Here is a 27,712-nt window from a genome sequence, read left to right on the forward strand (position 1 = left end):
TTTCGCCTCGCCGCTCCTTTTCCCTTCGTTTTTTTCGCGTGCAGATTGAACTTTACGAGCGCGTATCCGCGAAAGTTTTCTGCGACGAGAGGGCGAGAAGGTAAAAGCCAAATGGAAATCAGCTACGCCATTCCTTAAAATCGTCCGTGAAATTCATCGAGTGTCTGCCGGAGCGAATTTTCACTGTTTCTGAATCCCGAACGGGGTGGCTGACAATTTTTGAATCTTCAGTTAAGGTGTAACGTCATGAAAATTTGCTGGCAAACAGTTGTACGGAAAGCGCTTGGGATCAAAGTATATTACGACGATACGTCGTAAAGATTTTAAAAGCTGATAAATGTTGAAAACTTCTAAAATATAGATAAAACACTGTTTCTATTGTAGAAACTACAAATTTATTAAAGATTCAGAAGTTGTACGCGAAAGAAAAATGCTGTTGCTTCAATTAAAGTCTACGTCACGAGCTGTCACAAACATAAAATGATATTTTTATTAAACCAAATATCCGAACAGTTGTTTTAATAATTCAGATATTTGGTCTATAAAAATATCATTGAATGAATTATGTATGTTTGTGGTGTAGCCCGTGATGTAGACTTTAATTGAAGCAACAGTATTTTTTTTTCCGTCTACGAATGAGCGGGAGCGATTTTAAGATGCATCAATTATTTGTACAAGAATTTTGATAATTTCAAGAGACTCTTTTTTGAGACATTTTAGAAATCGAGAAATGAAATTTTTTTAATATTTGGAAAATCGGAAAACGCGTATCATATGATTATTTGAATGAAGAAAGTGTGGGACGATAATTCGAGCATTTCGCCTACGTGCAAAATGTTGCGAATTTCTACAAGACATAGAAAATTTCTTGCAAATAGCTTTTCTTGGTTGGACGCGGGTAACGTTAACTACGTTTCCAGAATATATCGCGCAGAACTGCATTCTCAAGAAATTTCATCTCCGTTGGAGAGATGCTGATGCACGCTGTTTCTATCGAGCTGAGACATTGGCTAACTTTTAAAGTGTCATTACGAGAATGCGACGAGATACTCTCTCTCTCTGAGACTCTCGTAGTCATAACGTTTCGCGTACATGCAGCGACGTATATAAAAGCCTCATGTGCGAGCGTTGCAACGTGAAATTTCTATTTTCAATCAACGCGTACAAACTATTTGAAAAATACGACAAGCGAAAATAGTGCGGTGAAGCAAAAATAATTCAACTGATGAGAAAATAAAAAGAAAATCACAGAACACAGGAATAAAATGAATAAATAAAAATTATACACGCGAAATAAACACAATTTAAAATAAAATATCTTAGAGATTCCTTTCTTTCTTCGTAAAGAGCTATTAAAAATTATAATTACTAATCGTAAGACACTATAAAATATTGTTAAATAGTAGCTTATTCTTATTGAAGTGATTATTCTGATTCAGTATATTTTGAAATTATTAAATAATATTAATTAAATTCTATAATATATATTCTCATTTTATATTTTATATTTCATAAATTAAACATTATGAAGGCGCACTTCAAGTGCTTGGAGGGCACTTTGAGATCTTTCATTCCTCTCCTCGCACGTATTTTGGTTATTGTGAATTCCCGGGGATAGAATTTCACGACGGCAAAGAGCGACGCGAATGATGGACTGTTGGAACGTTGACGAAAAAAATTAATGGCAGGAATTTAATTACTGGCTATTTAATAACCGCGAGGCGAGGAAAAAAAATGAATACGCTCGCAGAAGAACGCAGGGCCGTTATTCAAAGATAAAATTTAGCGCTGTCATAAATAATGTCGCTCGCTTTGTTTTGTTTGTCGAGACATTTCTCGCTATGTGTTCTTAATGATATATAAATTACTCAAAATATTATTATACGCCTGTCACGCGCGCGATTATAATTCTCGCGCGACAGTGTTCTGCCGATCATTTTCCGACGATGCGGACACCAATTATTTTTCTAGACATAAATATCATATCCGTAAGGGATTATCTGTTCATTTTTTTGTAAACAACGGAAACAAGAAGAGTTGAGAAAAAAAAGTAATATTCTCTTGCGATATATAATTATAAATTAATATCTTTTCAAAAGCTGTTAATAATTGGAAAATGTAATATAAATACTTATGATATATAAAATCTCTATAAGGGCCACAATGCGAAATATTATCAATCGCTTCGTGAGAAAATTGCACGATAGAAACAAATATTCGGATAAAGTAAACATAAATTTATAATTTTTTGTAATTATTATATTTTTACGATTTAATTGTATAATATTTATGATATAATTTCTATTACGTCGCGTTTCGTTTAATTTAAATATGTATTCTTCTCGATTATTTTCCAAAATTATATTTTCGCAATTTAAATATAAATGCGATATAAATATGAACCCCTGAATTATTTTACTGCCAATTAATGTATAAGTGCATTTAGAGAATTAATATATATATATAGCTTGTTAATTTTAATTTGAATTAATTCTCTAAATGCACTTATACATTAATTGGCAGTAAAATAATTCAGGGGTTCATATTTATATCATTATATATATATATATATATATAAATATTAAAATATAAATATAAAATTTATAAATGTTTTAACCGCCATTTATGCAGAAAGGTTCAAATTACATTTTATGATTTAGGGCAAACAATAATGTAACTCGAGTTTATTAACTTTGTAACTTAATATCAATTTACAACTAACATTCTGTGCGCTGATGCATGTTATCGTTGATAATATCGCATCTTGTTTGCTGCTGTACGCATAAGCATACATGCGCGTACACATATATACATATATGTACATGCATTACACGCAAGAGCCGAGACTGTTAGAGATTGCAAGGTACGGCGAACGAAGGCGCGATGGAAGGGGACCTTGCTCCGAAAGTTTCCAAGAAACTACACTTTTTTCTAATTTACACCTGAACCTCGATATATACTTTCGCGAGGAAGTAGATCCTGGAAAAAAAGCGAGACGTTAGTTTTTACCATCGCTCCTTCATTGCTTCCGTCTATCGGATGTAATCCGTACCTAAGTATCTCAATAATCTAAGATGCGAGAAGACTAGCGATGTGAAAAATAAAGGATCAAAGTTAAGCTTATTAAGTTGTTAAATCGATTTTATGAAAATTTTTTTTCCGAAACAAAAGAGAGAGGAGAGAGAAAATTGAAAGAATTCTAGCAATTTTACAGAGATGTTCTACAGAGAATTTTCTCAGATGGAATTATCCTAAACTTTTTTCGAAATTCTTGTAAATTCTCTTGAGAATTTTGGATAGCGCTCCAAGAGTTTTATTAAAAATATGATTTTCAAAGCGATCTTGTGTGATTAAAATAAAAAAGTTATTACCAATTCTTTTGTTTAACAAAAAATTGAAATTGTCACTTCGTATATAAAATATTAATATCTATTACATTTAGTGAGATTTCTTTTTCAAGCGTATTAGAAATTCTAGAATTTTGTGAGAGAGGATCAGAATTCTATCAATTATATAGAAATGCTTGTAACTTCACAGAAGTTATAAGAGCGTATCGCAATAAATTTAATTTCATATGCAACAGCATAATAATTCCTCAAGCTTTAACTCTCCTCGAAATTTACGCTGTTTTTCATATTTTTATTTATAAATTTTCAAGATAAAGAGAGAGATGATGCACACGTTAGGCTACAGGAAGCGAATTTATGTGAACAAATTACAGGGGTTGCGCTTCAGATCGATCGTCCCTTTTCGAGCTCGAGCTTGCAAGTACTAGCTTGCGACATATTGTGCCGCGATAAATCGAGCTTCGATGAGCCTCAGAGTCTTATCGAGAAACCGAGGATTAACTGACAGTGCTGGAGCTCGTATCTCTCTCACTCGTCGATTAGAAATTTCTACGCTAAACTTTGAAAGAGGAAGAGAGAGGGAGAGAACTTAAAAATATCTCTATGATTATTGACTAGCATAGAGCTTGCAAGCTTAAATGCATGTAAACTTAGAAGATTGAAACTGTGCTTGTCGCGAATTAAGAGTTTTTAGCTTGCAAGATTAAATTACGATAATTGGTTTTACCAACTTGCTAGACGTTGCCATTTTTTGCGGAATTAGAAATTGATTTGCAAGAAGCGAAATTCTTTTGGATTTGTAAACGTTTATGAAAACTTTTATATTTTAAGCTTTATGACGAATGCTCGTTTATGTTTTTAAAAAAATTCTGCATTTTCTTTATATAAATATATTCATATCGTTAAACTTTTCAACTGTTAGAAATGTTTCATCCTTTAAATTCTTTTGCATTCTCGAAAGCGTAAAAAAATTCTAAGCTTGCTTTCATGTTTGAAAACTTTTGGAAGTTTCTACTTCGGAAATTTCTTATGTTTAAGAACTTTCGCGAGACTTTATGGTTCCAAGATTTTAGCGTCTCCGACGTATGAGACATAGTTGGAATTAGTGAATGGGAAATGTGTTTCATCGGGACTGAATTTTGCGAAGGTAGAGGACTCACTCTAATGAGAACTCGCCCCGGGGCGATTAACCGCTTAGATGTCGCGCGCGCTAACAATGCCGAGACTCCATTCTGGAGATAACGTGACAAAATCTCAGGAAATGTAATTCGTCAGACGAGATTGGAGCGGAGTGTCTGAGAAATGCTGAACCTCGCCGGGGCATACAAGGATGCAGGTAGAACCATCTCCTGAAGGATCTCCGAAGGATGCGGCGAGAATGTTCTCGAGAAATTGCAACCCCCCCGCTACGGTATCGCGCGTGAAGAGATCCTCGAGAGAATCGCGGCCGGACCACGACATTTTATCCTTCAACGTGAAATCTATTTTCTTCTTACATAAAAATAATGTAAAGACGCGGAACGACGAGAAAAAGAATTCATTCAAAGCTCGAAAAATCCGAGTAGCAAGAAATGCAAGTTTCGAGAACTCAAACGATTTAACCCTCGTTTTATATTAATTGATTAATTAATCGATTAATTAATTTATTTATTTATTCCATATTGAACGGGAAAAAGAACCCTTTAGTACATACAGAACTAAAATAGATGTCAGATCGAAATAAATCAGGCGGAACAACAAATAGTAGGAAAATAATAGATAAAAAAGAAATTACAAAACAACATAATAGTACCATAATTAATAAGATAACGAAACAATAATTTAAAATCGAATATGGGAAAAAAATATTTTTAAATTAATCTATTATATTCCATCTATTATAATCCATTAATCTATCATATATATGATTTTTTTTTTTAAAAGAGGCAAGCCTAGTTCGAATAAAACCATCAAGTCGCAAAGGGAATATTTTCGGCGAAATATTTGTTGCTTATTACATGGACCATGTATCCCTTAAAGCTTGAACCTACCCCCTGATGGCGAATTTAACTCGGTCCAGTAGCATGATATCCGAGGGCTCTCGTGCTCTCGGCACATTCCGTATTAGATTTGCGTTCGAGCTTTGTGGCTTCAAAGACTCTTGACTCTTTCAGAAGCCTCTGGAATCAGTCACACGGAATGCTATCCGATCGTAACTCTTTTTTTGCGATTCGGTAAATTCCTAGATTCTTCGTCTCTTTTGCAAACATAGGGAATTCCTAAATCCTCAACTAAGAGAGAAAAAAGATTTCTCTGAATCATGCATTAAATATAACCGGAAAATTTCACAGAGAATGAAAAGATTTTTCAAAAACAAAAGTGATAAAGATCTTTTTTTTTACTCCTCCTTGAATTCGAAAAATCTCTAAAACTGTTAATTTTATTTTTAGACTGTTGAATGTATGATTTTTAAATCGCTGAATCCTCGAAGATACAACCGGGCGATTAGCTCGCGATCGAGCTCGGCGTTGAGGGTGGTTGCGAGAACTCCAACTTAACGAGTATAATACGTGTCAAAGTTCTCTCAGAGCGGCTGCACCTGCAGCTCGGTATACGAGCGCAGGGCCTGAACTAGGCGGCAACTTGCCGCTAACTTGCTGGCAAAGTGCGTGATCCGGAGCTGGCGCTAAACTATGAGAGGGAAACGAGCTTATACCCGCTTACTTACTTACACATCCCGGGAACGTTGTAGTTTAAGAGCATTTTTGCTCCCCCTCCAAGACCAAATCTTGACTTTCGGAGGCCGTTGATACTTTTATCTCGTACAAAGTGCAAAGCGTAAAATTTTTAATCTATAATTAAATTTGCGTTGAGTTTAATACAGATATTTTAATAGACATTTTACTTTTTTTTTTTTTGCTTTGATTTTCTCTTACATATTATTATATAATATCTGTAAGAATAGAGATGTGACATTATTATATATTTATGTTATAAATAATTTACTTGATACGTAATCGAAATTTTATTTTTATCGTGCCACGCATTTCTATTATTTTCGAAAATTCTAGCAACATGAGAATGAATGATTCGAGTTCATGAGACTCGAATCTATTTAGACTTTAGACGACGACTACCCTTAACCCATTTTGCTCTCTTGCATCAACCATCTTTTAACCTCTTAGCTTTTATTGCGACTTTCTTCAAAGATACTTTGCGAAATGCATCGAATTGCAAAAGTAGGCCGCTACCTCACAGAGTGCATGCAATTGCCGATATCGAATCTTAGAAAATTCAAAGCGCTTCCACTCGACGAAAGTCGGTATTAAATATGATAGAGATCACCTAGATATGATAAATATTAAAAATTATAAAAAGTTATTTGAAAAATATCTACTTATTGATTAAAATTTTATGCCAACTTTTTAATGTACGAAAATATTTAAACCAGATAAATATAAGCATTATAGAATTTCCTCAATTTTTCACAGTTTTATAAATCGACTAGAGACGTTCAATTTTTTTCCACATTTTCTCAAACTCCCGGACTCGCATACCTCCGATACATTGCGAAATTACCGAAATTTGCCGATCAACGATTTTCAACGGAATGGACAACGGGAGAAATTAAATCACGCGCCCTTCACAAACGAGCGTTTCATCCGACAGATTCGAGGAGTCTTGATCTTGATGAGGAAGGGGGGGGGGGCGGTTTGAATGAGTTTTCCCGGAAACGCGTTGAATCGATTAAATGCGGGGGCCGGTGGCCGGTTGATTGAAATATCGAGTAAAAGCCGAGGCCGACTCCGCACCTGAGGCCGTATCCGTGTTGCGGGGAGAGAGAGTTTGCTCGTTAGGAAGAAGTAATCGTTACGAGAAAGCGTTAAACTATCGCTTAATAATCGGCGGCTTTCCGGGAGGATCGGTCGCTTACGTAACGGCCATATTTGCGAACAATGTGAGGAAGGGGGTCTCCTACCCGACAAAAATGAAAACGTGTCGACCTGCACATTCTCCTCCGTGCTTTTACGACTCGGCTGGATTAATAATTCAACCGGCTGTACTATCGTAAACGAACTTTCGACCTTTAATCGCTCCACTCTTCGGACACCCTCTAGTTCGCACGTTTTACATCCCTTTGGATGATGATCGATGATTGAAAAGCCGACGATTTTATCTCGCGTATCTAAAAACCGTAACTTTTGATTATTGCCTTATATTATTATTGAAAGATATCAATTAAAACTCTACATGTGACATATGATTATTCTCTTGCTATTATTATTATTATTATTATTATTATCAGATATATCTTTTTGTCACTCTTTCTTTCTCTCTTTCTCATAAAATGATAGATCACGCATAATATTCTCTCGCAAGAGGAACTGGAATATTTCATTCCCCTTTTTCGACGCATAGAAATTTGAAGGAAAAGGGATGAAAAGAGAGACAGAGAATGTGTTATCACTTCCTTCATTATTATTTCACAATCTCTATTCGTGTTTCGGGCCGCTTCTCGCAGCGCTTCCGATTGCGAGCTGGAAGAAAAGCGAAAAAGTGAGAGAGAGAGAGAGAGAGAGAGAGAGAGAGAGAGAGAGAGAGAGAGAGAGGATTGTGGTGGAGTGCGGGAAGGGAGAGGGACGCGGAGATATTGATTTTGCAGCAACACACAAACCGGCGGCGGTCGCATTTCATAGCCTACCAGACATAGCCAGACGCACGCGTTCGACGTGCTCCGTTAAAAAGCTGGAGAGAGAGAGAGAGAGAGAGTCCCGCCGGAAGGGCCGGAACGGTAGGCTAAGGCCTTCGATAAGCCGCCGCCCTTCGACCTTATCACCTCTGAGGTTTCAGGCTTTATCGAAGTTTACAGGTCGGCGAATACGCGCCGCCCGGATCATCTGGACGATTGCGAATATGTGCCAGTTTTTATACCGCTTTTATATAACATGCAGGATCATATCTCTTTTTCCTCTCTCTTTTTTAATCGTGTCTGGGTATATTTAAATAAAAGAGATGATAAAAAAATTATTTCAAAAAGAAAAGAGGAAAAAGATTGTAAGCGTGGAGTTTTAATTGTTCAATTCTTTCATACCTTCGGTATATGAAGCTTTTTATTTATTCTTCTCTCTCTCTCTCTCTCTCTCTCTCTCGCGAATAACGATTTCCCACAAGCTTTTCAAAATTTCCGCAACTGCTTTACATTCGGATAAATGTAGAAAATTAAATTAGATTTAGATAAATGTGAAAACTCTTGCGACATGGGAGTCAATTCCTTCACTCGACCGCGTTGTCACAGAGTGACTGGGAGCTTGTTTGATCGCACTGTCGGACCGCGACGCGATGCTGTAAAACGCAACGGGCGAGACGGGCTTTATTAACAAACGCGTGACGCGGCGCGTATCGCGTACCGCGATACGCGCCATTGTTTCGCTGATACGCGCGGTGTAATACAAATAGCGGCATAATGGAAGAATAGCGGCGCAGAAGTCGATGTGTGCCCGTCGCTTTATCGCTTTATTATAAACGTCAGACACAAAAGGGATTTGTGCTGAGGGAGACCGTTCTCTGTTACTGGCGGAAATTTCCATCCAAATGACGCGCCGCCACGTCAGTGCGACGCTTTGTCATCTTTTTACCTTTTTTTTTCCTTTTTTTTTTTTTTTAATATATAGGTACGTTTTTTTCGACAGAGAGATATTTTTGTCATATACATTTAATTCTTCAAAATGCACATTTTACCGCGAATGAAACGCGCTTTTATATAATAGTAGATATTTTTTGACGTTTATCTCGTCCTCTTCTTTTTCAAAATAACGATATTTTATTAAGTTCTGCGTCCATTTTATGGCGAGGCTCTCCTAGCTTCCTAAATTGTATCATGTTGAACGAGGGCAACTAAGATGAACGAAGAATGTATTACGAGCAACAATCGATACTCAAGATTGTCGACAGAAGGGATGATTACAGTCAATCAGGGGAAATCGCGTGATCAAAGGCCGGCTGGTAAGCGAAACACGTACCTTCCGTCAACAGAGATGCTGGTTCACTTTGACAAAGTCCTTGTCGATATCCTCGCCGTGGACAACGTGATGACTGCGTCCACATAGCGATTGATTGACACGGATCCTCCGATCGCATATAGCTCGATGCAATCTGTTGACGAAACTCCTACAACAAAATTAACGATTAATAAATACGACATCGAATTTTCCAATTCTCTTGGCGACGTATCTGATTTTAACCAGATTAATCGTGTGTCGTTCTGAATGCTAGAAAAAGTGACGTCCATTGAAAAATTATCGGGAGCTCTCTTAAATTGATTACCAGCTAAAAAACACTTAGCGGCGGGGCCATTTCGACGCTAATGGACAGACGCGCTTTAGAGCGTCGACGAAGCGGAATTAAAAAGCAGCTAATTATCAACAGCTTTTTGTAATAATATATAGATGAGCAAAAAATGTGGGAATTCAGGAATTTTCCATCTCCGAGCTTTAAATGTATCGAATGTATTATTGAAGAAAGAATTTAAAAATTAATATTATTTTTAGATGCAGTTATTCATTGAAATATAATCAAATATCGCAAATTTTTGAATAATATATTATTATTGTATATATATATATATAAATCTGTATAATATAGAGAAGAAATTTATTCAATTTCGCGAAATGAAAATTCGAAGAATTCCGGAATATAAGTGTGTACGTGCTAGGATCGAAACCTGTTTTTCGTCCATATTTCTCTGGATCTGCAGAGAGTCCTTCGCGCATCCCTTGAGTAATAAATCCTCGCTCGCGTGATGAGCCCGGCGGACTCTATTAAAATAAAACTACCGGGTGTGTGAGAGAGAATCACGGGTTCATTCGCTCGCGATGCGATCGAGTCGTGAACGCGCCCGGCGAACCGGAAGCGCTGGACCAGCGCCAGGAATCGAAGCTGCGCGCGTGTCTCGACAGATTTGTCGATGCTTTCTGATGTTGCCGACAAAAGGATCGGGGGCGAGCCTTTCAAAAATGTAGGATCGAGGAGGTCCCCGCTGCTGATTTATTTCCCGTCGATACGCCCGGCCGTTGTTTATCGTTTACCTTGAGGATGCAACCCGCGCAAACTCGACCGGATGCGGCGATCTATTTTCCGTCGCGAGCGGGCTGCGAAATGAGGATAGAAAGGATCGTGAAAAATAACTGCGATAAATAAATGAATAAATAATAATAAATAAAGTATGTTCTTCGCAAAATGTAACGTGTATAAGAAACTGCGATATTTTGAAGAAATTTGTTGAACGATCACTGTGAGAAGTGATTTTTTATCTCTTTTCTTCTTTCGTCTCTCTATCTTTTCCTCAATCTCAAATATTCAAATTCATGTTTGCTTCTTCTTCTTCTGTTTATTATTATATGACTGGAAATCACGCTTTTTTAGATTGACTTGGAAAATGATTAAACGCTTAAAAAAAATTATCTAATGTAAAATAAATTATCATTATACATATAATAATTAATTTAAATGCAAATTTTATAAAAATAAAATGAATAAATCATTTACAGTAAAAGAGCAAAAGCGTATCGATCTTTATCTAAATTCGTAGAAAATAAATCAACGTCACGCGCATATTAACCGAACTAAAGATGTTGTCGGAAATATAAAAGTCATCCGCCTTTATTCCTATCCTCAATCACACTGTATCAAGGTACACCCCTCTTTCCTTCCCCCTGTTCACCGACTGCCACCTTTTCGTAATTTGCCGACTCGGCAATCTCTCGTATATAGTATAGTTTGAATTTACTGCTCGATCTGGAAGCTGCCAACTTTTACGACACAGATAAAGAAGCATCGTGTCGTGATATCCTCCGACACTCTCGAGCTCCGTAGATGTGTTCCTACATTTTGACATACCATATCGTAAAACTTTTGCAAATATCCTCTGACGAATTCTCGGAGATGACTCCTTCTTCGAAGAAAATTATACCTGCAACGCAATTATTACGAGGATATTTAACTTGGGAAATTAAAATATCGCGACAAAAAAATTTCATCGCGCAAGTGAATAATGAAGGATTTTTTAAAGTAATTTTAAATTTAAATATTTTCGAGACCGTAATAAACATCTAGAAAAAGTTTGAGTTTACTTTAAAAAATTTCCGGGTCCGAAGTTTTAATATTCATTTTTATCAGAAAATGAATTTCTGTTAAAGTAATGTTCTTTTAATTATACGAAATACGTAAACGAAACGATCATCGATCAAGGATATTCGATCGGCCGAGATCTCAGCAAAAGTTTATTCGGTGTATCGAGTGTCGCGAGATATGTGGGTTAGATCGTTGCCTGGATACCTCCTGGAAATGCGTAGCGAGGCGGAAACGTTGAAAAAGGGTGCACGGCAACCAATTTTCGTGAGTGCATCTTGAAATAATCATAGCTCCGGTAAGTGGACTTCCTCGTATCCGCCATATTCTGTATCGCGCATATCGCCAATTCAAAGGAAACTCTACGCTCTTCGCTCTCTACACAATATCGCAGATACGCGCGCGAAACTTCCTTTAAAATTATCATTATATATCGTCACATATAAATTTATACCCCTTGAACGAAATTGCCTAATTATACTTTGCGAGAAATTACGATCTCGCAACATGTTGCATTAAATACAGGATATTGTTATGCGAGGGAATGCGAGAGGGGGATTAAATCGGGGGGGGGGGGGAGGGTGGTCCCAGCATAGATGAATTCTCATAGAACTCCGGGTGATTCCGTTTATCGGCGCGGCTTTTACATCGGAATTACAAACAATCGCCTCGAGAATGCTTTTTAATCTCGGCCAATAAGCGATCGGGGGGCTCTTTCCGCGCAACGGCGTCTTCCAGCCGAGCTGAAGGAGTCCTTATCCCCTTTCATCCCTCGCTAGTGTCCGATCCCTTTTATGTTCCATCCCTCTCTTCCCTACCCTTTTTCCCTTTCGCTCTGCCGAGACTAAAGCTGATAGCGATGCTCGACTCTCTCGTCGCTTTTTAAAACAATCGGCGCTCGCGTAAACAACGTCATTCCCAGCCCTTTATTTCCGTCGTCATCTTGGCAGCGTGCTGTAGTTAACGCGGTGATTGTTGTTACAATTATTTTTATCGCTCCGACGTATTTCCGGCGGCGGTAATTTCGGACATTCGTTCGTTTCGAAACAGTAGTATGACGCAATGTGTGCTCGTCTATTCCGATTTCAACAACAAATGTTTATTTCATTTTAATTTTGTCACGTATATTTAAAATCTCCCTAAAATATTTTTAGTCATTCCAAATTAAATTATTATTGCATAATTTATATTAAATTAATTTACATATTGTATATGCCAGATTTTATTATAATATATTAATTTTAGATATAAAGTATCACAAATGTCACCATTAAAAAATGTTCATTTATTACATAAATCTTTCTCTCCTTCTAAATAGGAACAATTATCCCGCAAAAGAAGCTTTATAGAAAGACATTTATTTTCTGCTCACATGTAATCGAGTGAATCGAGAAATTGTTATTTCCGTCGCTATTATTGTTACTTCCAGACGACGAGAGCGATCTGGCTGGCGGTCATTTCGGCCCGGGAGCTTTAAAGCCTTTGAAAGACTAGACAAAAGCTCTTAGCATGTCGGGGTCGGTTAGCGGCGAGTGCTAAATGGAGCTCGACGATTTAAGAGCGGCATGCAATCAAGCGAAACGCGATTATTTGTCGCGATGTTACGAAGAGTTCACGCGTTAGAAGATTTCTCCGCGATAGCATAGTATTTGCAGGGATACAAAAAATTCTGCGTAATAAATAGAATTTAATCTTCAGACGAGTTGGAAGAATCTAGAGAAATTAAAGTTTCGAGATTTATAAATTTAAATATGTAATTGAAAATCGATAATAAAAGCTGAAAACTTGGTACAGTTGTGTGATTAAGTTCAATTTTCCCTAAATTACATAATATTTTTTATATACATATAATATACAATACATTATTAAACATTTTAGTTTCTTATATACAAATAATAAATATAAACGATAAAAAAATATATCGTAAATTAAAAATATATTAATAAAGTAATTGTCATTCATATATTCTAATGAGTCCTGTTTTTTTTATATTTAATCGGACTTTTAATTCTCGATTCATGCCTAATTTTGTCTAATTGAGATAAGTATCGTTCTATGTTTATGAAGATTTGTTTCGGACGCTGAGATACGCTCGTCTTTTAATTTCGCCACGACGATTTCAAGATCTCGTTTCCAACGAAGGACTCCCGCGGATTAATAACCACTTGCCAGGGGTGTGACGGGGTGAAGTGGGGTGTTTAACAGCGACGATTAAGCGTCGTCGCATAAGAATGCATCCCGAGCGCATAATAATCCCAGACGATGCCTCATCGCGGCAATAAACGTCTCGCCGAGCAACGCCCGCCTTCGTCGCTCTGAAGGGAAAAGGCGGATAAATTGAAGTTACCACCCGTGTTCCTCCTCAAAGGGGTAAGAGGGGCAAGGGGTGGGGGCTACAATCCGCAACTAATCTGCCAACCCTCCATCGTCGGTGTTAAATCTCGGTAAACAAGTAACGCCGTGGCAAGGGGGAGGGGGAAGGGGAAAGGTCAGTCGTGATTCATTTTATAGGCTTGTCCGTTTTATCTTGATTTTCTTCATTTAATAACGATAATGCAGCGCGAGCGCCTTTATACAATACAATTACAGCGTTCTCTTTCCTCGAGAAGGGAGAGGCTTCACAATTATCGAAACATCTCGGCAAACTTTACGTCTGGAACTTTATCATTTATTGCGCCATTCTCGTAAGCGGGACTGAAATTCAACACACGGACAGTGGTTTCTTGCGTGAGTTTGCACGCGGCTTTCATTAGCGAGAGTTGCCAGCCGGAAGGCAGCGTGGTTAAAGTTGGGAAGCTGATTGGAGTACCTTGGCGGTTTACCGCCTCCGCGGTCTCTCCTTTCTCCTTTCCTCTCTCGTCTTCTATTCTCTTCGATTGTTTTCTAACTTTTCGAAAAGTGCCCGCGCTCATTCGGAGCACAGAACAAACAATTCCGTTGGAATTCAATGATCCTGTTTATTCTTGCGAAAGCTCATTGTCAAGAAAAAAAAAAGAAAAAAGCCATTGTTCAATTAATGTTTAAAAGATATTATTTTCTCTCGGTTCGTTTTCTCAGCTTTTCGGAACATCCGAAGAATCTTCCCCTGTTCGAGAAAATTCTGGCGCTCGGTCAAAATTTATTGTATATTTCGCCGATTCGCGATTTTGCGCTCGAATAGTTTTCTCGACTAACGAGGAAAAGAAAAAACAGCTGTATCTATCTCTTACGTCAAAATGTATATTTTCGAACTGGGACACATTTTTCAATTTTGACAAATTGAGAATCAATTTCATAATTCCATTTTAAAACAATTTAGCTTGGCAGCTCTTTAGAGTTGAAAGGGTTAATCAGCGAAGAAAATGAACGGGTGATTTTTTTTTTTTTTTTACAATAAAAAAGATCCGCACAAAGTTGGCGAGCTCGCGCGAAGAAGTCTCATCGATTTTACAATCTACCCCCTTCGCAGACTATTATCCCTCTTCCTCCCGATAAGCCGACACCCACCCACTACACCCTGGGTACGCGGGAGGGAAAGCGATTCTTTTCTTTTTCTTAATATAGGTAGGTACGTCGCTGATTCGCAGTTAATGAAGCGAGAATGAACGTCGGGAGGGAAAAAGACACATTTTGCAGAAATGCTGAAACGTGCGTCCGGAAATTTTCCACGACGGTCGCCAAGGTTGAAATTTTTTTATAACTCGCGTAAGCAAAAATCTCGCGCGTATAAATGCCGGCCAGCTTGAAATTATGTATCGAAGTATGCTCGTACCGGACTTTTCCCGCTTCTGCAGTTGCGATTCTTTCCCCAGTTTGCGTACCTGGAAAATTATCGAGCGCAAGATTGGCCAATTTTTATTTCCTTTAATTTATTTCTTTAAATAAGTTAACGCTTGAAAATTTTATTGAAGAGAAATCTTATGTAGTAATTGATTAATAATAAAGCAATAATTGATAGAAAATCATTAATTAATGCCTTAGCTAAGGCTTTCTAAAAAAATGTTAAAAACAAAGTGAGGTATTGATTGTACTTATCACTTTTATTTCCGAAAAGTATATTTCGCTAAAAATGCAATCATACAATGTATAATTGTACAATTTCTCATTATTATTTTTTAAAATCTTTTAAGCGTTTGAAATTGTAATGACGTGTATGTTTAATCGTAATGATTGTTTTGATGTGTAATTCGTGACAAGATTCAAAATAGAATTTTATTTATAATTTTATGTGCTGTAGAATTCTGTTCTAAATTTTGTCGCGAATTTATATAAATTGTCTAAAAAGCGGATTTTAAGCAGTAAATATAGACATTGTTTCTAAACTTTTTTTAATATTTAAGGAGTTGAGACTTTCGTCTAGAGGCAGGGAAAAAGCTGACGACAAATTATTTAAGGCACTTTCTCAACAGTAACAATCCTCAATTTTAATGGCATTATTCTTAACGCAAACTAATTTTTCGCAATGCAGCGAGTATGAATATTTAATATCTCCGTGATAATTATTAATTTTCTAAAAATGATAACAGCAATCTCCAAGCTATTGTTAAAAATACGTAAGTGAAATGAATCACGCGCCCCGTAGCTATGGGAAATATAGACTCTCGTATTTTCCTCTTATCGAGAGAGTCGGTTACACAGTTTCTTTCCATTGTTCCAGACATCAACACGCCGGCTTGTAGTTACGTGAGATACAGCAATTTGGAGGACGTGAGGCCGCAGGAATTGGGCTTCAGCCAATTAGAATTCACGCCCACAGTCGTCTCAAAAATACGGTAAGGCTGCTCGCTTCACCTGCTTGTTCGCGTTCCTATAATCACTATTGTCAAGACGGCTCCCTTTTAAAGGGCTCGAATTTAATTATGCCGGCTCGGTAACCTCCCCAGCAACGGAGTGAATTTTCTAATTAGCGATGCGGCTGCTGGTACCTGCCTTTTGCACGAGTAAGGAAAATTTTAGCGTAGCAGCGCAGTTGGCCAAACTCGTGACGTCCTGTTTTGCGTATAGCGTAAACTAATTACATTCGGTAATCGAATTCGCGCGATCGATCAATCACAAAATTTCATACGTGAAATCCGGGACGTCGAGAGAGCGACGGAAGCGCGATTGCAAAATGTAAAATAAAATTGATTTATCGATTATACATACGTTGAACCGGAGCGAAGATTCTCTTCCGGCATGAGAGGACAATTTTCGCGAGTCAGAAATTTCAAAAAATCGTCAAAATCTATAGTTTATCGCGTGTAGATTTCTTATTTATTATTTTGCCTTTTACCATATTTATATAATTCAATATTTAATATTTCTTATTCTTTTATAGGAACATAATCAAGAATAATAAAACAAAATTTTACCGTCAAAATTATTGGTGAAAAATTTATCAACAAAATATCTCATTGCGCTTTCGATGAAATTCTCGCGGGAAATAAGTAAGAAAAATTCATTTTATACGATGCGATACACGAGTCACGAGTATACGACGCGTGTTTTAATTAGACCGATGGCACGTGATGTTGGTTGATGACTGCCGATATGTTGGCTGCGTTCGATATCAATTAACGATTAATTATAGTACAATATTTGCGAGACTAAAATTATACGTCAATGACGTTCTTTAACATGGATAAATTCAAGAAAATATCTTACGATCCATCGCGAATAATGCGAGAAGACGTTTTATTATCACTATCATTATTATCATTACATTACGCATCGTTGTTATTATTATATGGTATATGTCATAATTACATTTCCGACAGAGTTTGCAAGAGAGCGGCCGGTATGAATTACAAATATTTGCCGGTGACTTCAAGTATCGATTTTGAAATGCTGATTACACGACGAAAGAAGGACTGGCGAGGGGGGGTGGGGGTGGAGCAGGAGAGTAGGAGGAGGATAGGAGGACGGGGCTGGATAAAATTGATTCGTGGGCAAACAAGCGGTGGACGCAGCGAGATAGAAAAATCGTATTGACCGGTCAAATAATTCACCGCACCATGGAATTTCCGTTATCCAACGTTATTTAAACAACGCAAATGTTTAACCATTTCGCGAGGATGCAGATTTAATTAAAGAGCCTAGGCGTTATTTTGACGTGGCCAACTTTATAGGCCCTATAAAATATTTTCAAGATTTGCAAAAAGATTCTTAGAGATTTTTAGAGGCGTATAAATTCCCCAATATTAATCATAATTCGCGAGGATTATCGGGAGTTTTCGAGAGAGAGAGAGAGAGAGAGAGAGAGAGATCTCTTTTAAAGATCACTTTTAAAGACAGTCTCATTGTCAGAGAAATTTCTTCGACATTTTATTTTTGGAATTTCTCAAATGTCTCAACATTCTGGAAAATTTCGCAAAATTCTTTCCTAAAGATCTCGGAAATTCTCGGAAATCTTTGGAATCTCCGGACAATCCTGGAGATCGTTGTAGTTTTCGACTGACATTTTAGGATGCGCTAAAAACTAAAATCTTGGAGGGTATTTTAATATAATAATATAGAATAATATTATATATATATATATGGGTAAAATGCTGAGAGTCCAAAGACGATTGTTATAATAAAAATGATTTCCGCAATGTTGAATCTAAAGTTTGTATTTCACGTCCATTTCGTTAAATAGAATACTTTCATCTGAATGCGCAGAGTCGTATCGAATTAACTTTCTCATCTGAATTGAACGTCATCGGTGCTTAGATTTCCGGTAACGAGCCGCAATGTTCGAGCGCCTCGATACATACATAGTAGAACGAGATAGAAAGTTGGACGATATCGCGGGAGTTGAAGCGATTCAGGAATCCAAGTTTAAACAGCCCGCTGTTATTATGCGTCGGAGCTTGCAAGAATCGATTCCGGGCTGTCGCTTAATCCGACGCCATTCTGTTGAAACAAATTTAATTACGAAGCGGTATGCGTGCTCGCGTATCAATATGTTCCCTCGTACTTTAGATCCCTATGCGATTCTCCTGGGTCTTTCTCACCTCTACTCAAATCTTGTAAAAAAAATTCCCTCATCTTCAATGATCAAGTATTTTTGGTCAAAATTCCAGGTAAATAGAGTGTTTTAAAGATTTTTCGGTACAATTTTTTAAAATAAATTTTTTTATTGTACGCGCTTTCTAATGTTTTTCATTCATACAATGGAAAAGCATAAAGCCACTTGATTAAGTTTCAAATGCTAGATTTATAAATGTATTGAAAAAAATTTAATAGCTTTCGTTAAGATAAAATATGTTAACTTGTATAACATTTTCATTTTTTATCATTAAAAATTAAAATAAAGACTATGTATATATTTAATATTTTGTTAAGACACTGAATTCACAACTTGGCTTATTGGCGGATTGCTTATTGCTTACAGTATAAGAGCAAAATGATCAGAGAGATTTCTTTTTTTAAATCCCCCGAGTCCCCCAATAAAATTTCATGAGAGTTCCCTGATTTCTCCAAGTACAAAAAAATTTTCCGAGATTCCAGGTTTCCCATATTTTTCCAGGGAGTAGACACCCTGCTCCCTTAAGATTCTCAAGATATAAAAACGGCGAATAAAAAAGATATCTCTTTCTGTATCCTCTTTTTGAACTAGATGTGCGGCTTCAAAGAGCCAGTCAATCTCTGGATTAAGCTGGTTACAAGGTCGACTTTATAGAGTTCCAAATCTTTCTTGGAGACGATATTTCAAATCCGAGGTAAAGAGCCGCAAAAACACGCAAACACCTCGGTCGATCGGCTCGATATTCCGTCGTCGTGGACGAATCCAAAAGCCAGTAGCAAAGGCCGAGTATCCCGTCGTATACATTCATGCGCGGTTCGTCCTGATACAAAGGGACGTGTCCTGTATAACGCGACGTGCAGGGCACACATCCAACTACTCTCTCTCTCTCTCTCTCTCTCTCTCTCTCTCTCTCTCTCTCTCTCTCTCTCTCTCTCTCTCTCTCTCTCTCTCTCTTTCTCACGCGCGCGCGCGCGCTCTTCTATCTGTCTCTCCATCTATGGAGCAGAGATAATTTAATTATCAAGACGATCGATAACGGTGCGGCCGGAAAGGCCACTGATGTGGCTTAATTAACGAAAATTCTCCTTACGATGGCGATGTTCCCTCTATTCGAGCGGTTCGCTCAACCCGAGGCCGATGTTTACGCGGCCACCCTCGCCGTGGGGCGGAATTAACCGGTGCGACGCAACGTAATTGAGGGACAGCCGAAGGAAGCAATATCTCCCTTCTCTCACTTGACGTAGAGGATAATTATTGCGAAAAGATATGTTCCTCTTTCGATGTATAGCGTCAACTAATTTTTCTATCTATATAGATAAATAATCTTTATCTCGACGTAAATGGAAAATAATAATAATATTTGAAAATGTACTGAGAATAAAATATTAAAGTTTTCTATGGAAAATTTTAAAGAGAGAGAACTCTGAGACATTGATAAAAAAAAAAAAAAAAAAAAAAAAAGACTCGAGAAACTTTGAAAGAACGAGAAATACAGCCTGAAAAAAAAAAAAATAAATAAATAAAATAAATAAAAATAAAAATAAATAAATAAAATAGTCGGAGTTTCTCGGTCTCTTGAACGTTTCGCTACACAGACAGCTCTAGGGAATTTTTGCATTCTTGGAGAGCAAATCCCGCGGGAGACGAAGTATCCGCCGGGTGTCCTATGCCCGAAGATTTCACGAGAGCGGACGGCGAGCGGAATGCCGAACGACCGTGTCTCCTTCGTCGGGAAAATAATTGCTCGGGGCGCTTCGCGCCATAATGCCAGGCGTCGAAAGTCGCCCCCAGGATGAGTTAGCCGCGGAGCGGGGGGGGGGGGGAAGGGGGAGGGAGAGGGAGAGCCGGACTGTTTTAAACGACAATCGCATTAGTACGGGACGGCGGACTGATTGCCGCGGATTTTCTCGCTCGCTCCTTGATAGTTTCCGCGCGCCAAGTTTTGGCCGCGAAGCTCCGTCAAAGCCACCGGAACTTCGCGTCAAACTCATTCATTCCGGTCGCGAAACTTTCTCGGGAAATATCGCCGTCATTCTGCCAAATCGTTGTTGATAGACAAGTAGTGTCGAGAAAATCGCGAAACGTCGCGAGGATCGAGGCTCGACGGGAGTGGATCGGCTTGAAAGGTTGGTTCATGTCTGTTTTAGGATAACGAGAACGACGATAAATCAATCAGAGATATATTCGATTTCATTTTAGCGATCCGAAGAGAAGAGAATTCTAGAAATTTTATACAGTAAGAATTTTAGAGCACCTCCCCAGACATTTTCAGATACAAAAATACTCTTCGCGGACAACAATAGAAAAAATAGAAACAATACAGAAAAAAAATAGAAATTTTTGAGCGAACAATTTCTACTACATACGTAAATATAATTCCGATTTTTTATAACAAGCGATTCATCCCATCCCCAAAGGAACGATAGAGGGTCGGCTGGAAGGGTTAGGCATTAAAATTAAGTGACTTGATTCGAAATTAGATCAGGGAGAGTGTTGGTCGCGCGTGTTTTCCACCGCCACGCCCTGACCAGAAGATTTCATCCGAATCGATGATTAAAGTTGACGATCGAATAATAAGATCGCTATCGGATCGTACAATTATGAAAAATAAACGGAGAGAAGACTTTGAGAGACGAGAGTGGAATATAAATTTCCAAGGTTTACTTATGAAGTATTCGACAATGAACTTTACAAATAATGGACTTGCTCTATCCATCTTCTAAATCCTCTCTTCGTCTCTATTATTCAAAATTGTACACGAGCGCTCTGAATTATTTGTAATACTTGAAATAATGGATACAGAAGCGTGCAATGATTTACAAAATTGTATATATTAATTTGCGGTTTATCTAAATTTTAACAATTTTATCAATTTGCACAAAAATAAATATGAATGATTTAATCTTTGGATTTTTTTTTTTTTTGCGTTTCTGATTTCTATTCTTACCTTTTTTTATTTTTATCACGATCAATATCCGCGAAATTTCTCTACAAGATGATGATAAGCTTGATAGATATTATGCAAGATAGTACGTTGAACTTACTTGCGAGATATGAGATATATCGTCAATATTTGTGGTTAACAATTATGCATCAATTTATGCGAAGGAAATATTCTGTTTCCCGTGCAGTTTCCTTCGAGCAATTTACAATATATACATATATCGTCTTATATATGCAGAAACTATTTATCTTCAACGAAGTTGAAATTTTCGGGAGTTCTCGCATTTGTTTAAATTCGCCATTTTAATAAATTTTATATCCTTTAATGATTAAGAAATTTCTCTCTCTCTCTCTCTCTTTTCTGTATAGCAATATGTTAATTTTCTAAAATATTTAAATGGTAGGTTCTTGTAGGATATTTTTACGAGCTTCTTGAAGATTTTATTTATTCCTAAGAAGAAGTAAAAAACTTCCTTTAATTTCAGATACTTTATATAAGCAGAATACGAATTTTATACCATGTGTTCCTGAGAAATTAATTCGACTGAAAATATATCATTAGGATTAGGTTTCTCTAGAGATCTTTGAGTTTTCACGAATTTTTTGAATCTATTTCAATGTATAATATTTCAATCAATTGTTAATTATCTTGCGGTAATATGGTCCCTCGCGCTCTGCACAAGACGTGCGAGATAATTTTAGTCATCAAGATATAAATCAACGCCCCTGTTTCACTCACGCTACATTTATCCGCTATTAGTGATACACGATTTAGTCTCGTCTTTCTCTCCCTCTCTCTCTTTCTCTCTTCACTCATTCCGCTTCACAAATTCTCTCACGGCGTCATCGCTGTAATCCGTCATGATATATAATATTAATGTTGTACACAAATCAAAATGCTAAAATTGCAAAATGCTTCGAATAATATTTTAGAAAATACTAAAATAAATTGAAATATTTATTTCCATCATTGTAAGGCTTTCATAGCAAACATATAAACATACACAAACTGAATCGTAATATAAGTTTTAATGATTTTTTTTTTAATCGACCACAAACTCTATGCATCAATCTGCAATTAAAAAAAGTTAATTTAAATATTCGAAAGCCGAGAAAAGCGCGCCGCAGTTAAAGTTATTTTCGTTGACGCACATCGGAATTGCAAATGTCACCATCGGGATAAAGATTGGCTGTCATCTGACGTGAAATGAGAGCGGGAAAAAGGGTGGCGGCGGCTCGTCGGTTGGGGAAGGGGCGCGTCTAGATTAATTTTACATCACACGGATATTCCAAATTTTTGAAAAAAGACGAACCGTCAACCGTCAGATGCGAAAATCGATTTCACGATGATTATTTTTCGATCAAAAGATACGAGGACACAAATAATTCGAGAAAGCGCGCGATGACAATTTGTTAAATGGATGTGTAATGACATTTAGATATATATATATATATATTTTTTTTTTTTTAAATCCTCGTTTGTGTATGTGTGTTGCTTTTTTTTAACAATAATATTTTTTTCTTATGATAAATAATATAATAATCTTTCTCGCAGATGACGCTCTCTGACGCTCTTAATGGCGCTAATCTGTTAAATATGCGAATTAATTCTTTTTAATTGGAGACACATGTGTCTGTCCGATGCTGTTGGCTGTCTTTCTCGAAAGCCTGCATAAATAACTCGACTGCGCCGTTTCTGTTGCAAAACTAATTTCCCGGCGGGACTCAGGTGGATCGCGACAAACCGCATGCAACTCTCGACCGGAATAATTTCAGTGCTTCTGTACAAAAAAAAAAAAAAAAGAGCGGGTTTTGGAATTAAAGCGACCGAAACGAGAATGCGTAAATTATTTTTTTACACTTTAATTGTAATTGATAGAAATTATATATCTCTCGGTATTCTAAAATTGGAAAACACAAAAATAATGTTCCCTGCGAGAATCAATTCTTTTTTAAAGTGTCACAAAACGAAATCATTACTTTCCACGATTTTTCAGACTAAAAGAATTTATGAGTTGAAATTGCATGTAAATAAAATAATAATCTCGAAAATTATAATCTTTATTTATTGTAATAGCGTATAACATTTTCTTGAGAAAGCAATTTTTCGAAGACGTTAAGTTTCGCGCTAGAAAAGAAAAGCCATGAAATAAAGATTGCGATTTTAGACGGATAATAAGGCAGAAAACTCGCACGGTTCTTCGAGAATCGATATCGCCGGGCCAAGATACGCGAGAGATAGGCCGATTGCGATTCTAATAATGCGCTCGAGGAAGCATGTCGTTCCGATGCAACAGGTGATTCGGTGACGCGACTCGAAATTGTCAGCGTTTCATCTGATGATAAAATCAAGCCGTAGGTTACAACGCGCGGGTTGAGAAGCTTGGCTTCTCGTTCCTAAAATCGGCCCGCGCGATGCAATCAGACGTTTCAACGCCGATACGCATCGGGACCAGTTGCATCTTCTCCGCGCTCTACTAGTATCTGCATAACCATTGTTTTACGGCGCGTTTTATGGCACTTGAATTGACCGATTTTACATTAATGGTTTGCGTAAAAATTCAAAATACATTGTTAACGAAGGTCTATTTCTACACAGATTTTCAACAAGCTCTCGAATTGTAATTTGAATTTAATTTTTTCTTGCTCAAATTAAATAATACATATATTTACATTTATGTATGAATGGAAGGAATTAAATATTAAGGCGATTCTCTCTGTTTCTCTGAGAAGAGAAAGGATATAAAAATAACAATTATTATAATTAATTAACAGATTATTACATTATCTTTTATAATTTTCTATTTTTTTTAAATTCGAGATCTCTTTAATTTTCTCATTATGATACATGAATTGCATGTAAGAAAGAAAAAAGGGAAGAAATCGGAGAAATTAAATATTGGAGCGATTCTCTCTCTTTGAAAAGAGAAAAAATATAAAAATAACAATTATTATTATTAATTAACAGTTCATTAAAAATTCCCTCTTGAAATGTTATTTTAATTTTCTCTTTATAATACACGAATCGCATGTAAAACATGAAAGAGAGAGAGAGAAGAGAAAGAATTAATTTATTGCAACTACCCAGGGGAAGATTTCGACGCCATTCGTCATGCGTTTTGCGAACGGGGGGCGATTTTCGGAAATTTATCGGGGCATCCCGATGCCGCCGCTACGAGCTTTAAGACTCTCATTTTCGCCGGTACGCTCCGAACCCTTATCAAGTCGCGAGGAAAGATCGAGGATCTATCGAGGGGCTGACCGGGAAAAAAAAAAAAAAAAAAATGTCCGACCTGCAAAATGCAGAGACGCGTAGGCGGTTTCTCTTTCTCTCCTCCTGTTTTCGCTCTCCTCGACGTTCTCAGACAATTTATCAGGGATTTCGGTTCGAATCCTGCGGGCTATCGTTCCGCGTGCGCACGACCTATATTTTTTACAATCTCTTTTTTTCTCTCAGCCGTTTTTCACGCCGCGGGCCTGTGCGGGTTTTATCGAATTTATCCCGAAAATAACGCCGTATAATTTATCTAATGGAATTGCGAGGATGAGAATATGCCGCGGCTTATTTTAATCGTCCTTTTAAATCTTTGATTATTAGTTCCTTCGCGTTTTAAAATTTTTCGAAATTGCGTTCAACAAACCGCGAATAGTTCTTAAGTTTTAAGAGAGAGAGAGAGAGAGAGAGAGAGAGAGAGAGAGAGAGATTGTTCTTTTTAAGCTGTCTACATTTTCAACTATACTCAAATTTTTAAAGTCCATTCCTTTGAAATTTTGTAAATTCTGAAAGTTTAAAATCTTCAAATTGTAGATTTTAATTAGAAAAATTACTTCCATTTCAAAAATAATATTTCTTCTTTTATTATTAAAAATTGAATGTTATCAGAGAATTGTTCTTCATTAAAATTGAAAGATAAATCGGTTAAATAAAAAATTCAAGCATTTTACGAAGTCGGAGCATGTCCATAACATTCTCGATGGTATGGCAGGTTATTACTGTGAAGCTCACTAAGAGGGTTCAGGGTGGATCGTAAATTAGTCTCCGCGAGAGACGTAAAGTCGGCCACAAACCCGTCAATAATTCATCGCGGACCGCTGAAAATTCTATCGCGCATCCTAAAGGTGACGACTCGACTGTGTCCGACAAAGGGTAGATATAATCTAACGCATACACACACGCGCGCATAAATTCAATAAACTCAAAGCGTCAGTAGAAAAGATCCCGGAGTCTTTAAAATTAAACAGATGCGATCCGCGCGAATCCGAGATGATTCGCGATAAGAATGCGGGATCTCTGGAAGGTTTGATAAGCTCTATGGGATCCAAGAATCTATGAAGCTCTAAAAATCTCGGGTTTCCCAAATAACACTCGGAGAAACGTCGCGGTCCGCCATTCACACACACAGCTCGGGGAATAAGCTCAGGCGAGAGGGCGATTTCCAATCTTTGTGCCTGAAAATCGTCCTTTATCCTTCAGCCGGAATCACCCCGGCGGGAAGAAAAGAAGTATAAGGATATAACCCTGTCTCCGGGAAAACTTGCTCGTTTCTCTCTTCCCTCGGCGAGTCCGGTCCCGTTCGTCGGGGCCGAGAAAACGAGTTCTCGTGCCGCAGGGTAGTTTGGATTACAGGCAAAATACGTCGAAACGGAATCCCTTCATTCCTTAAGGCCGGCTCTTTTCCTTTCCCTCTCTTCGAGCCCTTCGTCGACGGCAACGTCACGGTAAACACAATGTCGTAGGAAGGATAAAGAGAATCGAGGCTAATTAAAGATTACGCGTGATCAGGAACGAAATTTTTTTCTCGTAATTTTCGATATTTTATTTCATTTCAAGAATGACAATTAAAATCGCACGACACTATCGTGTAAATGTCAACAACAGTTTTTATATTGCAGGTTGAGAACTTTTGCGAATCCCGATTAAATTAAATCTCTCGTATAATAAATTAGGATTTTTTATCCCTAAGAATAATAATGATTATCGGAAATTATTTCGTGACTTCTATTCCTGCCATCGCCTCTTGCGCTCTTCGGTTTTACTCTCTCAGACAGGAATAAGCTTCCGTTGAAAAGATAAAAAGTTAGCGGCCGCTTTTAAAGAAGGAAGATGCAAAAATATCGCGAGACGACAAAGGACATTGCGGGGGAAATATTGTATGTAGATCGGCAAATGCAACAGCCATTTGCCGATGTGAGCATGGCCGACTTTATAAGACAGGGACGTTTAATTCCTTCGCTATACATTAATACAGATTTTTTTTTTTTCGTTTATGGGAACCGCGTGAGAATTGTTTTCGTGAATCATGAAAATGTTATTTCAGGAAAGAGGATATTCTGAAAATTCGTATTTTCGTTGTCGCAAGTAAGGAAAATAATTTCTCGACTCGTTTAAATATTACTTACTTGCTAGTAAGTAACATGCAAATAAATCTCTAAGAATCTTTTACGTTACAAATCCGAGACCAAATTATCAAGCTCGAAATAAGTGTAAACAACACACTGAGGGAGCGCGAATTTATCTCTGTACGATTTTAAGCGTACAGAGATAAATAAGCGAAATTTCAAGGATATTCCCCCAGAAATTCCGTCACGATAATGGCGTTCTCGTTTCTTTCGGTTGAAAATAATTTAGTGATCGAGACGTCGACGCGACGGATAAAATTCCCGGAGGGGGTGGGAGAGCCGGGAGAGAAGACGCGACGGAGAGAACCCTCGGGGAAAGCCGTTCGTCATTCTTCCCGATGACTATTCAGCTACATGTTAAATGGTATCCCTTCGCATCCCTCCTCCCCGACACTCGGGACTCATCATTTGTCTCATTCTGCATCCCGCGACGTCCTCTTTTCGCACCGTCCCGCAGCAACGAGCCGTTCCTCCCGCCCTCACCGACGCCACGGTAGCCATCTTGCCACCCTTTTCTCCGTCCCCATTGTTGCCGGCCCTTCATTGTCTCCCGTCGACGTAACTCGCTCGACCAGCACACGCTCGTGCCGGAAACGGAGATGCCGTGCACGCGTCTGCTCGCCAGAAAAAAAAAAAAAATACGAGTGAAGAATTGCGAGCGAGATCTGGTTGAACGTTGAACGAATTGTCGGGGCTGATTAAAATATCGTCACTGACTAACTCTCGAATTGCCGAGCAAGAGTTGTTTAATCAAATTCCATGTGTGCATAAACTAAAAGTATCATAAAAGCTACATAGAAAGAGAGAAAAAAATCTGTATATTTACATACAAATTAATAGTTTTAATATTTCGATAAAGAAAAAATCGATTCTTTTCCTTAATTTCACAGTTCTTGCTTTTAGTCAGCTAGTGTAAAATAACAATAATATATTCCGAAGGAGAAGGAAA

The 27,712-nt window shown here is 37.6% G+C and overlaps 2 protein-coding genes across 14 annotated transcripts in view; one reads left to right on the forward strand and one right to left on the reverse strand.

Moving 5' to 3' along the window:
• The window catches only part of LOC138931780 (uncharacterized), an 88,671-nt gene that overhangs the window by 31,310 nt on the left and 29,649 nt on the right, over positions 1-27,712 (forward strand). For 10 of the 11 annotated variants that reach the window (XM_070292887.1, XM_070292884.1, XM_070292879.1 and 7 more), the window contains one exon: positions 16,090-16,204. The exons of the other annotated variant lie outside the window; for it this stretch is intronic. Coding sequence is in view for 9 of the 10 variants with exons in the window: in XM_070292884.1 (XP_070148985.1) it covers positions 16,090-16,204 (115 nt within the window). In the remaining variant the exon portion in view is untranslated. The remainder of the gene's footprint in view (positions 1-16,089; positions 16,205-27,712) is intronic. 11 annotated transcript variants of the gene reach the window in all.
• LOC138931783 (phospholipase A2-like) overlaps positions 1-27,712 on the reverse strand; it is a 49,569-nt gene that overhangs the window by 10,271 nt on the left and 11,586 nt on the right. For 2 of the 3 annotated variants that reach the window (XR_011446677.1, XM_070292898.1), the window contains one exon: positions 9,347-9,494. Coding sequence is in view for 1 of the 3 variants with exons in the window: in XM_070292898.1 (XP_070148999.1) it covers positions 9,353-9,494 (142 nt within the window). In the remaining 2 variants the exon portion in view is untranslated. Of the gene's footprint in view, positions 1-9,346; positions 9,495-27,163; positions 27,378-27,712 lie in introns of those variants that run through there. The other variant, XM_070292896.1, reaches the window with a different exon arrangement.

This window comes from Polyergus mexicanus, unplaced genomic scaffold (genome assembly GCF_030449975.1).
Source record: "Polyergus mexicanus isolate NDT 795.1 unplaced genomic scaffold, iyPolMexi1.0 SCAF_3, whole genome shotgun sequence".
Lineage (NCBI taxonomy): Eukaryota > Metazoa > Arthropoda > Insecta > Hymenoptera > Formicidae > Polyergus > Polyergus mexicanus.